Source organism: Carlito syrichta, unplaced genomic scaffold, assembly GCF_000164805.1.
Source record: "Carlito syrichta isolate Samal-C Ts95f unplaced genomic scaffold, Tarsius_syrichta-2.0.1 Scaffold305281, whole genome shotgun sequence".
NCBI classification, from domain to species: Eukaryota; Metazoa; Chordata; class Mammalia; order Primates; family Tarsiidae; genus Carlito; species Carlito syrichta.
In genome coordinates this window covers 21,451-36,262 of record NW_007249377.1, presented here as the reverse complement: position 1 = coordinate 36,262, position 14,812 = coordinate 21,451, and the positions used below count along the sequence as shown (strand labels likewise).

The 14,812-nt window shown below is 44.5% G+C and overlaps 1 protein-coding gene across 1 annotated transcript in view; it reads left to right on the top strand.

Moving 5' to 3' along the window:
- Positions 1 to 14,812, top strand: part of MSRA (methionine sulfoxide reductase A) — a gene marked incomplete at its 3' end in the record, with an annotated part of 260,139 nt that overhangs the window by 223,911 nt on the left and 21,416 nt on the right. The window contains exon 4 of the mRNA XM_008061481.2: positions 3,854 to 3,958. Coding sequence (XP_008059672.2) covers positions 3,854 to 3,958 — 105 coding nt within the window. The remainder of the gene's footprint in view (positions 1 to 3,853; positions 3,959 to 14,812) is intronic.

Here is a 14,812-nt window from a genome sequence, read left to right as displayed (position 1 = left end):
AGACAGAAGGTAGAAGAACGGGGTTGGCAGGGGCTAGGTGAAGGGGAAATGGGGAGTTAGTGTTTAATGGGTCCAGAGTTTCAATTTCACAAGGTGAAAAGCTTCTGGCGATGGATGGTGGTGATGGTCACGCAGCAATGTGAATGCTCTTAATATCACTGAACTGTACACTTTAAAATGGGTAAGATGGTAAAATTTTAGTTTACGTGCATCTTATCACAATAGAATATAAATTGGAAGGAAATTGTTGTGAGCATTAAATGGCATCAAGTAGGCAAAGTGGCTGCTAAATTATTGTTCACTAAATAGTAACAGCTTTTACTGGGGCTAGGGTGTGGTATGTTAATGGCTTCATCTTTCCACTTCATCATGTGGCTTTATCATCATTTCTTTCTTTTTGTTTGACTTGTATTTCTTACAGTACTCCACCATTGTAATAGTGGTGCAGTGAATTTTCTGTGCATGTGTATATCTTTTCTATTATTTGGGTTATACCTTTGAGGTAGATCTCCTGGATCGCTTAATCAAGGTGAATGAGCATCTCTGTGGCTCTCACTGCATATGCCCATGGGGCTTCAAAGTGAATTTTAGAATTTGACCCTGTCACTAGCCAGGTAAGAGCACTATTTCACTGTGTCCTCAACAACACTAGGATGCTGTTAAGCAGTTTTACAAAATAAATAAGAGATAAGACAATGTTTTAATATGCATTTATTTACTTTTGTTTGGTCACTTAAAATGTTGGCATTTTGCATGTTGTGATTTACATTTATTTCTTCCTGTGTGAATAGCCTGTTTACATCTTTTGCTTGTATTTCTAATATGGTTTTAATGCTTTTCATGTCAAATATACTTGTTATATTTATAACATATTGTCAGCAGTTTTTTTAATTTTTGAGTTGGGGTCTCACTCTGTCGTCCAGGCTGGAGTGCAGTGGCACACTCATGGCCACCCCAGCATTGACCTGCTGGGCTCTGGTGATCCTTCCGCCTCGGTTTTCCAAGTAGCCAGAACCACAGGCATGTGCTATCATGCCCAGCTAATTTTTGATTTATTGTAGAGACGGGGGTCTCACCAAGTTGCCCAGGCTGGTCTCGAACCCGCTAGCTCAGATAATCTACGTGCCTCAGCCTCCCAAAGTGTTGGGATTACAGGCTGAGCCACCAAATCCAGCCTAGCTTTTTTAATATTCAAAGAGTTGTAATGCTTATGTAGTTGAATCTCTTATTTGAACATTTCAAACTACAAAATAATAAGATATTAAAGTAGATCAAAAGTGGTTTTACAATAATTTAATTATTATACCTACTGTATCTCTTCCTAAACTCTCCATAGTCATTCTTTTTATATCTGTTGGCTAAAATCTGCTTAGATGCTAACTTGAATGACTGTGGTATTTGAATTAAAATTATATGGACTAATAAATTAACACTAAAAGTTTAATAGAATAATCACTTAATAACTCAGTATAAAAAGGACATGGCAAAAATTAGAGAAAAGAAGAAATTGACATTGCTAGGAACCATTAAATTTATTTTTTACTTTACTAATATTAAATTCTTTCTAAATAAAACAATAGGATACTATTAATTGCTAAAGATTCCAATCATTGAAATAGTGGTTGAGGTTGGTCCTCAAATATTCTGCCAATGGGGAGAGAAAATGGGATCAACATACTGAAAAACAACTTGGAAGCAGGCGTCAATAATTTAAAAATGTTTATAAACATTGATTTAGAAATTCCACTTATATAAGTATGACTTGAGGCAGACTCAGAGATGTGGAAAAAAATTTACATTCAGAGATAAAAATGTGTTTTAGTTTAATTGCTCAATGACAGGGAATGATTGAAGAAGTAGTTGGACAACCATCTGATAGAGTGTTATATAGTAATTATAAATAGTGTTTTCTAAAAATTTCAGTGACATGGGGAAATACAATATGCTGGTAAGTGGGAAAAGTGTGCTATAATGATTACAGTGGAACAAATTGTGTGTGTGTGTGTGCGCGTGTGTGTGTGCATCTGGTATGCATCCAAAAAGTGCATAAAAATATTTTTGGTGTTTATGTGGCAGGTGTCTAGGTAAGTTTTATTTTCTTGTTTATACTCTTCACATTTTTTAAGCTTCATATTATTAAAAAATATGGTTTCTATAATCAGAAAGAAATTTAAATATTACAAAAGATTAAATTAAAGAGAAAGAATAGATTTCTTTTCTGACATTATGTTCCAAATGTTTGCCTTGCTTTCTTTCCTTTGACGTACTGGAGAGAACCCTGGACAAGAAGTCAGAAGGTATTATTTCAGGTTATGGCCCAGAAATTCACTAGCTATGTGTCCTTTGGGCCAGTCTAACTTATTTGTATCTCAGTTTTCCAGTTTGTGAAGTGGGGACTTTCACTTTCCCCACCTATACCGTGGGACAGTTGTGAAAATTAAAGTGAGATAACCAACATACGGGAAAACACTTTTGCAAACTAAGTTGCAAGTTCAAGAGTTTCCCCAAACTACCTTCATGTTTGATAATTTGCCAGAAGGACTCACTGGACACTCTTCTACTCATAATTACGATTTCTTATAGGAAAAAGATACAGCTCGAAATCAGCTAAAGAAAGAGATGCATACGGCAGAGTCTAGGAGGGTTCCAGATGCTTCTGTTCTCCTCTCTCTCATGTAATAAGGATGTGTTAACTTCCTGGCATTGATGTGTGACAATATGCAGAGAGTATTGCCAACCAGAGAAACTTACCTGAGCATCAGTGTCCAGAGATTTTATGGTTTCATTGTGTAGACATGATTGAGTGATGGCTCCCATGCTTGGACTTTAGGCCAACGGATACTGCATGATCCAAAGCCCCCACCCTCATTCACATGACTGGTCTTTGTGGCATGGGCAGCCCCCACGCTATGACTGTTGGGTGATGCTGTCTCCATCCTAAGATCCACTATCACCAACCCCTGCCTTCTACAAGATGTTTCTGTTGGACATGTTGTTGATTATCTCCCAGAAACTCCCAGAAGCCAAACTTCTCAAGACGTAATTCTTTACTACACATAAGGTGACCAAAAAGAGACAGAAAACAAATTTGAATATAGAGATGATTTTAGTATGGAGAGATTTATTATTTACCATGTCCTAAGGGCATGAATTTTATATGTACAAGTAGTACTACAAACCCCCACTTCCCCGACCCACCGAATGTTGGAGACCACCTTTGAGAATGGGCCTGCTTGCAGCAGGTCCTGCAAGAGACATCTGCTGCAGTAGTTGTGTACCACAGAGACGAATTAGGCTGAGAAAACACTTACCGCCCCGCTGGGTATTTGAACCTGACCCTTGCCTCAGTGTCAACAGCACAGCAAATACGTCCCTCCGTTAACTAATTTATCTCATGTGAATGAGTTATTAGCCTGTTTTTAGAGGTTTCTCTATCTGGCACCATCTCACGGTGGTGCAGCTGAGCTTACTACATATAGCATGGGGCGATGATAAAAATAAATTGGCTCATTCCCTTTCGCAGAGTTTCAAATCTTGAGTACTATGTCAGGTTGGATCCGTAAGGTTCCATAAGAGTGAGATTAGGAAAATGAAAACCCACGTTTGTTTTCTCATCAAGTCAAAAAAAAAAAAAAATGCGTATTAGAGCACAATGTAGAAGTTATCATTCCAGGAAGCTCGCTGGAAGAGAACTCCATGCTTTTATGGAAAAAGAGCCAGCGACAGAGACTTAGGATGAGACCGTTCGAGTCCAGGATTTCGGCTTTTGTCTGTTGATTTTTGTGAGAACAAATAACTTGCAATAAATTGATGTTGTCAGTAAATTCGGGTCGTACGTTCTGTTTCTTTCAAGAAAAAACTGGCCATGCGGAAGTCGTCCGAGTCGTGTACCAGCCAGAACACATCAGCTTTGAGGAACTGCTCAAGGTCTTCTGGGAGAATCACGACCCGACCCAAGGTAGAGTGATGAGTGAGCCAGTATTTAATTATCTTACTAATTACAGCTGGGATAATTAGTGTTTGAGCTGCATGGAAGAGATGAACCTTGAAATCACACAGGAGCTCAAGAATATGATTGCAGACATTTATTGACGGAGGAGAGGAGGGGCCGGGGAGGAAAAGGGTGAGAGAATAAAGGCGCAGTCACATTCGGCGCCGCTGCCCCCCTTTCAGCTGTCAGGGGTGGGAAAATTCCCACAGAGGAAGATGCCAGACAATAGAGATCCGTTCACCTTTGATTATTGCATTATTCCTCCTTAATGCAGTCTTTTGTCTACAAAATTAAAGTGTCTTTCCAGCAGCTTCAAAGTTTTCCTGATTTATGGTTCCTTTATTTCCCTGAGTTTAGCCTTTCTCATCTTTTGACGTTATCGGTTTGATTTGAAAAAAAAAAAAAAGGTCTGGGTGATAAAAATTTAAAAAAGAACACGAAGGTAAAGTGCAGTATTCAGTAGGTCTGCAGTGATTGGGTTATTTAAATATTTCATTTGTTTTCCTTGGAATTTGTTCCGTGGAGATATTAATATATTTGGGCTATAAACAATGGTGGCTGGAAATTTTATGTGAATGCATACACACGCAAAACATTCCATGTTGGCAAATATCATTGTAATATTCAATAATGAAGCAATTTCCAGATCTCATCCTAACAGCCTTCTAGGGCCTGCTTTGCCAGTGTGATGATCGGATATTATGAAGCTTATGAACTGAAAAGTCCTATATAATAGATGTGATTTTTCACAAACCCTGTTCATTTAGCAATCAGTCTATTTAACGAAAATATTTTCCCTTTGATGTCAGGTTTTTGTACAGTGGGTATGCGACGTTGGCTATTTCTTGATGAGTGGATGTGTTTTTTTCAAATGTGTGTTCTGCTTTGTGGTGGAATCTGGATAGTCCTGTAGCAGTGTGGGTCGGTGGGTCCTGAGTGCTGGCGGTTGCCAGGATGGTTTGCCAGAGGGCAGAGGTCAGAGCTAAAGCAAGAGTCAGAGCTAAGTTAAGAGCAGCAGAGCGACAAGCTCGAGAGAATAAGGATTCAGGCAAATCCATCCAGGCTGGTGAAAGCTGGAGATCTGGACCTAGGAAGGAGGCCGGTTGCAGGGTTTCCATGACAACAAAGACGGGTTGGACATAGGGAGGTGGGTCCCAGGTGGGGAAAGGAAGCGATATCGGGTAGAATAGGAAGAGGACTTGGGTAGGACAAGAACACTCTAATCAGAAGGTTCACGCATCACCCTGCCTTGGGCTACTGAGCTGTCCTGACCTGTGAGCCTTGGCAGCTTTGGCTCAGCAGGAAGCTCTGATGGTGAGTATTATAAAGAAGGGTGGCGAGCCAGGAGCTCATGCTGGCCCATCTTCCTTCCAGACGGAGCAGGCATTCTGCCATTTGACTGTCAAAGCTGAGGGCCAGGGCAGGATGTGAAGAGCGCCAAAACTGTCAGTAGGGCCACACATCAGGAGCCCGGGCAAGCCCAAGGTCATTGCAGGAGATAGGTGCCCCCACAGGTCATGTCTGTGACCTCTGAGCTGGCCAACTGTAAAGCCATGTCCAGAAAGAATCTCCTTAGGCTCAGCCCTGGCAAAATGTCAAAGAGGGCAAACTTCTCAATCCTTACCTGTCTTAAGTTCTTACCCATTTATTACGTCTTGATCAGTGCACTCCAGCTAATGAGATTTCTCATACTGGCCCCTGAATCTCAGAGGGATACTACCTTAAAAAGAGCCTTAAAAGAACCTACAATTCTCCTCTACTCCACATAGCAAGTTTGCCTCACCCATACCTAAGTCTTCCCCTAACCATCTCTTTGAAATTCTTGATTTACTTGAGATTACCTGTATTAATTTGCCAGGGCAGCCACAACAAAATACTACAGACTGAGGGACTTGAACAATAGAAATTTGTGTCCTTACAGCTCTGGAGGCTGGAAATCCCAGAACAAGATGTCTATGGGATTGGTTTTTTTGGAGGCCTCTCCTTGGCCTGCCATGGCTGTCTTCTCCCTGAATCTTCATGTGGTTGTCCCTCTATGCCTGTGTACGTCCAAATTTCTTCTACTTATAAGCCATCAGCCATTTTGGATTAGGGCCCACCAATATGAACTCATTTTACCTTAATTAAAAAACCTTATCAAAATACAAATACAGTCACATTCTGTGGTACTTGGGATTAGGACTTCCAGGTATAAGCTCGAGGAGGGGGGACAATTGAGCCCATAATACAGTATTCGTAAGTAATGGAAGCCGTAAGTAATGGCATCTTCTACTATTCCAGAGGTGTTTTGAGTCTAATTGGGCTCATAGACTCGTGGGCTGGAGAGATTTTAGAGGTAATCTGGTTAAATGTCACAACTAGCACCTTGGGCCTTCCATGTTAAGCCAAAAGACAATATTGCTAATGGTGGGATTTACAGACAATGGAGTTTCATTGTTGAGTGACGGATTTTTCCACTGATATTTTGGACAAATTACACGTGTAGGAGAAGAGTTTTCCTACCTTTTTATATGTTCATTACTTTTTAGCACTTGATACAGAGTACACTGTCATAAATATAAATCCCAACATATATGGTCTTCCCACATTATTATTAGAATTACTTTCTTGGATATTAATGGGCCATTGCAACATTCCTTTTTTGCCTTGCAAGGTTTCCCATGATCTTTCTGGAAATAAGTCCTGCTTCACTGGCCAAAGGAATGGGTCCATGACAGAAGCCTGGTCAACTGCAGTCTCGTGTCCTGTTGTCAACGGTGTTTGACCCTAGGATTGGGCATGTGACCCAAGCAGGACCAATTAGAGTCCTTCCCTGGGACATTTATATGAGAGAAGAAGGTGTTCTTCCTTTGCTGGGGATGCCAAGGTGGAGATGCTCTGTATGTGGAAAGAGCCTGTCTACAGGAGAACCAAGGGAAGAGGAGGAGCAGAGATACTAGAGATGAGAGGCAGGAATAGAGACCCTCCAGGAGACTGTGCGAGCCCCGAGGCCTCTCAGACTGGCAGCTCTTCCTTCACTTGTAAGAGCTCTCCTTGTAGCGCTCTCCTTTCCAAGCTATGAGACCTACTGTGTGCTCCACTCCTTTGTTTTCCTTAAGCTAGTTATTGAGCTTCTATTACTGGCAGCAATAGCAACAACAACAAAAGTCCTTACTAATCCACCGACTCAACCTAAACAATCATCATGCTCATTATATTCAGTAACTGTTAGTTAGCCATATTAATTTGGTTTTATGAATCAGGGGTCAAAAACCATATGGCTGATAACTTGATCATTGACTCAGATGTTAAGTGAAGGACACTTCGAATTTTTTTTTAAGATTTCTTGGTGGTTTGATTAGGGATTTCCTTAGTAACTTAGAATAAAGAATTGGGGTTTATTGTATTGGAGATATATGGCCCCAAAACATACCAGGTACCTCTCAATATCTCTAACTACTGTGAATGACAATCATTCATTAACAACACTTACCTTACATTTGCTGGGTGCTCTGCTAGGCCTTGTTTAATCACTAAGTGATCTGGAATACACAGAGAGGATCCAGTCTCGTAATCAATGCACAGGAAAAACATATTCCTATAGGGAGAAAATGGTTAAATTACAATGTACTGAGATCAAATGAGCATACAGATAAGTGTGCATAAGATCACAGACCAAAATATTAATGTGAAAATCATTAAAACTCATATAAGTTAACCCTGGAACATTAAAAGCAAAAAGCTTAAATTCAGACAGGCTCAGGGATCAATGGATTTAACATTCTCAGGGAGCCCTGAAGGTCCAAAACATGTAGTCACATGTACTTTTTCTGAGGTCCCTTCCTGGAGAATGGGCATGAACAGGAGAGAGCCGGGCTGTCAGTCACACACCACATCTGACTACAACTTCTTAAATCTCTACTTTTACAGTAGAAAATTACCAGAGAAAAATTACCCTGGAAGGAGCAGATGAGTACAGTGAAGACGTGTAAGGCTGAAAATGGACGCTTATTTAGAAAATGGACACTTCAAAAGACAGCAGTGGGGATTTGGTGGTGACTCTGATCTGTGCGGCAGTAGCCCACTCTAGGCTCTTTTCAGAAACAAGAGTGACTACTCACACTACTTGAGGAAGGCTCTTGCCTGCACCAGAATTGCTTATCAACAAAGAGACAAAACTTGAGTAGAAGTTGAGAAGGCATTGACCTTTGATGTGAAGATGGGCCCAGGAAACACATGATTCTCCACAGAAATATAACTCAAGAGAAATGTATTTGAATTAGTGTGTTGAAAGATTTCAGTACGCTATTCGTAAAGCCACTGAGGATTTGAAGGGGCCACCTAAATTTTTTAGTTATAATTTGCTGCATTTTGTGGGAGAAGCCATATCCTAGAATGACATTTGCAAATGTGGGTCTTCTGGCTAATGTCAAGGGTCTTAACTATAGTAGAAACAGCAAGAATTTAAGCTTAGAGCCCCCTTTCAGTTAGATCAGCTCATCATGACATAGACTGAACAGAAAATTCTGCATGATCTTCACTGCTTCAAGACACTGAAGCAGTTCTCGTGGCATCTGCCCTAATGGGCTGGACGAAGTTGCCATACATAGTCTGCCATTTTGAAGAGAGCAAAGCTGAGAAGAGAGAGATCGGGAAGTGTAGGCTTTTTAAGGCAGAGTTCCCCAGCCCCTGGGCCGTGGACTGATACCAGTCTGGGGCCTGTTAGGAGCTGGGCTGCCCAGCAGGAGGTGAGGGCAGGCTAGCGGAGTTCTGCCTTCGGTCGGATCCGTGGTGGCGTTTGACTCTCATCGGGCGCAAACCCTTCTGTGAACTGTGCATCTGAGCGATCTAGGCTGAAGGCTGAGCACTCCTCATGAGGATCTAATGCCTGACGATCCGAGGCGGTGACGCTGGTGCTGGGGAGCAGCTGCAAATACAGATTAATATCAGTTCTGAGGTTTGACTGCACATCCCCCCTCCTTGTCCGTGGAAGAACTGTCTTCCATGCAACTGGTCCCTAACGCCAGAAAGGCTGAGGACTGCTGTTTTAAGGTATAGGTGGGACCAGAGATCTGTTGCTCCACATCCACTGTGTGCTCGGTCTGGAGAGAGCGCCACTCCACGGATCAGCTTCAGGTGGGGTGGAAGACTCACTTCTATCATTATACATGTGGCCAGTAGATGGAATCGTCTTCTCTATTAATTTACCAATTACTTTTGCCAAAACAGCCAAATTCCACTGTGAAAGCGAACATGTCCTATTCTGGATTTTGGTCTCACGAAGCAAAGATAACTCCTCTAAGCGTCTGAGAATAGACTGGCACATGCCCATGCCTGACCATGTGGTCTCCAGACTCCCTCAGTCCTGTCCCCAGGCAACCCAGCAGGACCCTAAGATTTGGAAAATTTGAATCCCAGCCACATGACTTTGGCCAAACCCTTACCCAACCCGAACCTCTATTTTTCACATCTACCAAAAAAAAAAAAAGGATGATAGCATCTGCTCTGTCAACTTCATGGATTGTCATCAGAATTAAATAAAAGAATGTGAAGATAATGTGATAACGGTAAGGTACCATGCCAATGCCAGATATCATTGTTCTTCTGTCTTTCTCAATAAAACAATAGTTTTGCTGGATTTTTAAATTTATTTTTATATCTACAGTGTCCTTTATTTCTTTCTGTGAGAAAATATTTACCCCTCACTGACCAAATGTGGCATTTTTACTCACAGAGGTTTGTTTTGTCTCTCATGTTTGCTGGAAAGAGTTCAGCGATGTTTCTGTTGTTACTCTGGGATGCTGCTAAGTGGTGAGGCTGCTAGACCCTTGGTCAGAAGGCTCCTTAAGCTTGCTACTGGCACAGTCATCAAATAACCGAGCGGTTTGGTGGCTCAGGCCTGTAGTCCCACCTATTCATGAGACTAAGGTGGGAGGATCGCTTGATCCCGGAGTTCAAGACCAGCCTGGGGAGAACCTCTATTCAAAAAAAAAAAATTAGGATCAGGTCCCAGCCTCTCATGCTGGGTCTGTATCCTTCTAAGCCAGCATGCTCTGTGAATGGATAACACAATTCAGTTCTCTTATTCCTGCATAGGATACAGAGCACAGAGCAAGCATACAAGGCAGAGATTGCAGTTTGTCTGGCTTCGCCCCATAAATCTGACTTATCAGTTACCACCCATTTTGTTCTCTGGGAGAGCAGCACTGATTAGCACCTCTTAATGATGCAATCTTAGTGACGCATGTTCATTTCTTACTTTTTGGTTTTTTCTGAGACAGGGTCTCACTCTGTCGCCCAGGCTGGAGTGCAGTGGTGTGATCCTAGCTCACTGCAGCCTCCACCTCCTGGGCTTAAGCAATCCTCCCACTTCAGCCTTGCAAAGTACTGAGATTACAGGTGTGAGCCACTGCGCCGGGTCTAATTTCATTTAATCCTGACCATAACTCTGTGAGGTGGGGATCATTGTCTGCATTTAGCAGAAGTGAAGCAGTGAGGTTTCAGAAGACTCCCAGTCCTGCTTGATGGTGATGATGGTGTTTGGAACCAGCTCTGTCTAAAGCCCAGGTCTGTTTGCTTTTCCCTGACAAGAGAGGTCTAAGCGTCCTGCCTAGAAGGACCTCTTCTTTTTTTTTTTTTTTTTTGAGTTGGAGACTCACTCTGTCGCCCAGACTGGAGTGCAGTGGCTGCTCCCGGCCACCACAGCCTCGACCTGCTGGGCTCCGGCGATCCTGCTGCCTCAGCCTTCCGAGTAGCCGGAATTACAGGCATGCGCTACCACGCCCGGCTGATTTTTTGATTTATTGTAGAGATGAGGTCTCGCTGCCCAGGCGGGTCTTGAACCCGCGGGCTAAGGCAATCCACTCACCTCAGTCTCCCAAAGGTGCGGGATGACAGGCTGAGCCACCGAGCCCAGCAGGACCTCTTCTAAGGATGAACATTTTATGCGTCTCCTGCCTGAGAATAGTCGCGCCTTTAGGATCTTTTTAAAGGCAAGTGTATTAAAATGTCACGATGAAGTTCATGGTGCTTTAACTTGAATGCCTATTTTATTCACTACCTCCATGTCCTGTATCTCTGGCGGATGGAAGTGCTTGTCCACTCCAGGCCATGCCTGCTACACACTGGATTGTGGACCTCCTGTGATAACTCCAAGCCTTCCTGGGGACTGTGACCTGGAGACTGCCCCCGTGTACTCTTCAGGGAGCAGCGGCCTTCCTGCAGAGGCCTCTGCCTGAGACTGGCTCCCTCACTTGTATAGTATCGGAATTTTAGTGGGTGTGCTGTCACCAATAAAGACCAAATCTCCTGGACTCCTTGGAGCTAAGTAGGGCCACGTGTCCAAATCCTGACTACCAGGGCCCGAGTAGAGTGAAGGGTGCGCCTTCTGGATTTTGTGCACCAAGAGGAAGGACTGTCCTCTTGCGTGTCCTTCCTTCCCACAGCTGGTGTGGGCCTGAGGTAGTGGCCACCTTGGACTGCAGTGGCGGGCCTCGCCCTTGTCATCGTGGAGCAGCGAGACAGAAGGATTCTGGGCCAGCATCCGGGCTGGGTTCTGTAGGCAAGAACTGTCTTGTTGAAATCACTGTTATTCTGGCTCCTGTGAGGCCTTCTTTGTTCTCCCTTGCTGCAGCAGCTGGGCCTGTGTCCTAGCGCAGCCTTCAACTCTAAGCTGGCGATGAGCTCCCAGTCACCCCTCTGAAAAGCTTAATTAAAATGTTCCCTTAATTAAAATGTCTTTAATCAAATCTGCTGTTAAAAGCATGGACTCTGGGGTTAGAGAAGCCACGGCTTTGACCCAGGTCTGCCAGGCCCTAGCTGTGTGGCCAAGTCTCATTTCTCTCTGTATCCACTTGACCCCCCCGGGTTCTATAACAGCCCTCTCACTGGCCTGTCTTGCCCTTTCCCATCCATTCTCCATAACGACCTGCTAAGAACACAAAGCAAACGGCCCTCTCCTGCTTCGAACACTTTGCTGCCTGCCCAGTTTATTTGAGATGACGTACAAATTTTTCACGACGGCCAGCATGACCTGCAATTATTCACTTGGCACCTACCTCTCCAACCGTGGCTCATGTCCCAATTCCAGCCCCTGCCCCCAACCTGCATTTCAGTTACTGTGGCCTTCATTCATTCCGCTCCTAAAAGGCACAAGCGCCTTCTTACCCTGGGCCCTGGACCTACTGCTCAGTCTGCCTGCAGCTCTTTTTTTTGTTTTGTTTTGTTTTTGAGTTGGAGTCTCACTCCGTCGCCCAGACTGGAGTGCAGTGGCCGCTCCCGGCCACCGCAGCCTCCACCTGCTGGACTCCGGCGATCCTTCTGCCTCAGCCTTCCGAGTAGCTGGAACTACAGGCGCGTGCTACCACACCTGGCTCATTTTTAAAAAATGTATTTATTGTAGAGATGAGGTCTCGCCAATTGCCCAGGTGGGTCTCGAACCCACGGGATCAGGCAATCCACTCACCTCAGCCTCCCAAAGCGTGGGATTACAGGCTGAGCCACCGAGCCCGACTTGCCTGCAGCTCTTGACGGGCCCGACTTGCCTGCAGCTCTTGACGGGACCCGTTCTTTCTTGTCCTTTAGGTCACAGTGGAAGATATCATCCTCCGAGAGGTCTTCCCGGCCCTCCTCAATTAAGGCAGGACTCCCAACTCAGCCCCACGGGCTTCTCTCCCGCTGTGCTCTCCTTCCTAGCACTTAGCACGAGGCAGAGCTACTCATCTGTTCACCTGCCTACGTTTGTTCTCTGACCCCTCTTCCGGAAGGTGAGTTTCAGTGAGTGGACCTCGGTTTCTGCATGGAGACAGTTCCTGCCCCGTGAGTGTGTGTCGGGAATGCAGCTTGTGATGCAGAGCGTGGTGCCTGGTGTAGAATAAGCATCGTCTAGAACAGCCCTCGGACTCCCCCAGCCCGCGGAAGAGCCGCCCCCCGCAGCTGCCGCTGGTCTCTTTCTTCACGCGTTCCAGTATTTCTCCACTGGTTCTCTGTCACGCGTCCTCGGCTCACGCTCTGATCACCCCTGATGGCTTCCTATTCTTGGTTCACGCCCTTTATCCTCAATCAGCTCCTCATCACCCGTCTCCACCTGCGACCCTGAGCGCCCCGTTGTCCTCAGAAGGCCTGGCCTGGCTTGCCCCCGTATGCCGCGGCCTCTCTGCTGCTGGGCGTCACGGGGCCCAGGACCACACACGCTGGCCGGCCGCCGGCCCCCTCAGCGCCACGAGGGGGTGTCACGTGGGACTCCTCCGCCGGTGCTTGGAGCTAGGGGCCCCCAAGGACTCTTGCCTGCTCGGTGCCCTTGGCCCGACGTGGCCCCTACCAGGCACTCTCACCGCGAAGCCCTGCTCCAGGTGGGGCTTCCCAAGAGGTCCCGGAGAATCAGGGGTGGAAGTGGTCCAATCCATCCTCAGCAGGTTGGCGCCATAGCCTCTTTCCAGGTGTGCCGTGGAGAAGCAAGCCCTCCCCCACCCCCACCCCCACCCCCACCCCCCAGCCGTCTACCGGAAAGCATTAATTGGAGGCAGAAAAATCCTATTTTCCTTCTGCTTCCCGCCAACTGGTAATTAAGTGCTGGGGCCCGTATATTTGAACTTGCCAAATTAATATCTGAACTTCGTTGTGCTGACCCTTTTAAGTTAGTTTTTTAAAAATACTTCACCAGTTTTGAAGGACTATCCTTTTTTTAGACCATGTACAAGGAATCTATCATCTGCAAATAATTAGACAGTGGGAATGATATTGTATTGCTAATGAGCAGATGTGCATACTTAGAGTGGAGGAACAGCTGCACACATAGAAAATGCAAAAACGACCCAAGCCCAGCATTATGAATTCTGAAAGGGATTTCATTCTTTTAAGAATTTCAGAAACAGAGAGGAATGAGACAAAGAATCTAACTGATCTTTTTCCGTATTAATTGTTCTTTCAGTCACACTTTTCCTTGTATAACATTGTCGTACATGTACATAGTATCTTTGCAATTTGCAAAAGTGTTGTTTGCACGTTCCAATCCTCGTCTCGTATAAAACCGTGGAGCTTATATTTAATGTTTTTCCTTTGCCCTTCCAGTGTTGGAAGGGCTCGGTGGCTCCACACTGAGGCAAAGGTTCTTCCTGGGTGTCTTTCCTGGACTGGGCGTGGTGCCTAGGTGCTTATAGGATCCCACTCCATCCTTGAGGTCACCTGTGGGCCTCAGACCCATTTTACAGATGAACAAACAGATCCAGAGAGGTGAAGTGATTTGGCACAAGTCAGTCAGTACATTGTGTGACAGAACTGGAATTTGGACCTAAAGGCTCAATTCCAAGTCTTACGTGGCACACGGCCCGCAGTGTTACGCAATGCTCTCAGAGAGCAGGAAACATGACCTCCACTGACTGGAAACAGCATCACATTATCTGATGATCTCAAGCTCCTTGTGGTGTCCATTATAATTTTGTGATTCTGTAAAGGATTTGTAAGACGAAGTTTAAATAATCAGGCTTTTGAAAACTTTCAGCCAGGAAGAATTTCACATATTTTATATAGTAATGGTTAGGTCATTTAGAATTTGAATAAATTACTGAAATGGTATAAAGTCAATAAAAAGAAATGAAGTCAGAAGAATTACTATGCTTCACATAAAAGAGTACAAAATTAGATAAGAGAGAAATCAGAGCTTATAACATTGGCAGGAACTAGAATTTCCAGGTTCCAGTAATGGCAGACTAGGTGATTCAGACCAAATTTCTCACTGAAAGCATCTCAAAATGTGGGATAAAATATTAAAAGCATATTAAAAGCATGACATCAAAGAGCTGATGAAACTATGAGGAATTACCAGGTTAAAATGGAAGGAAACAC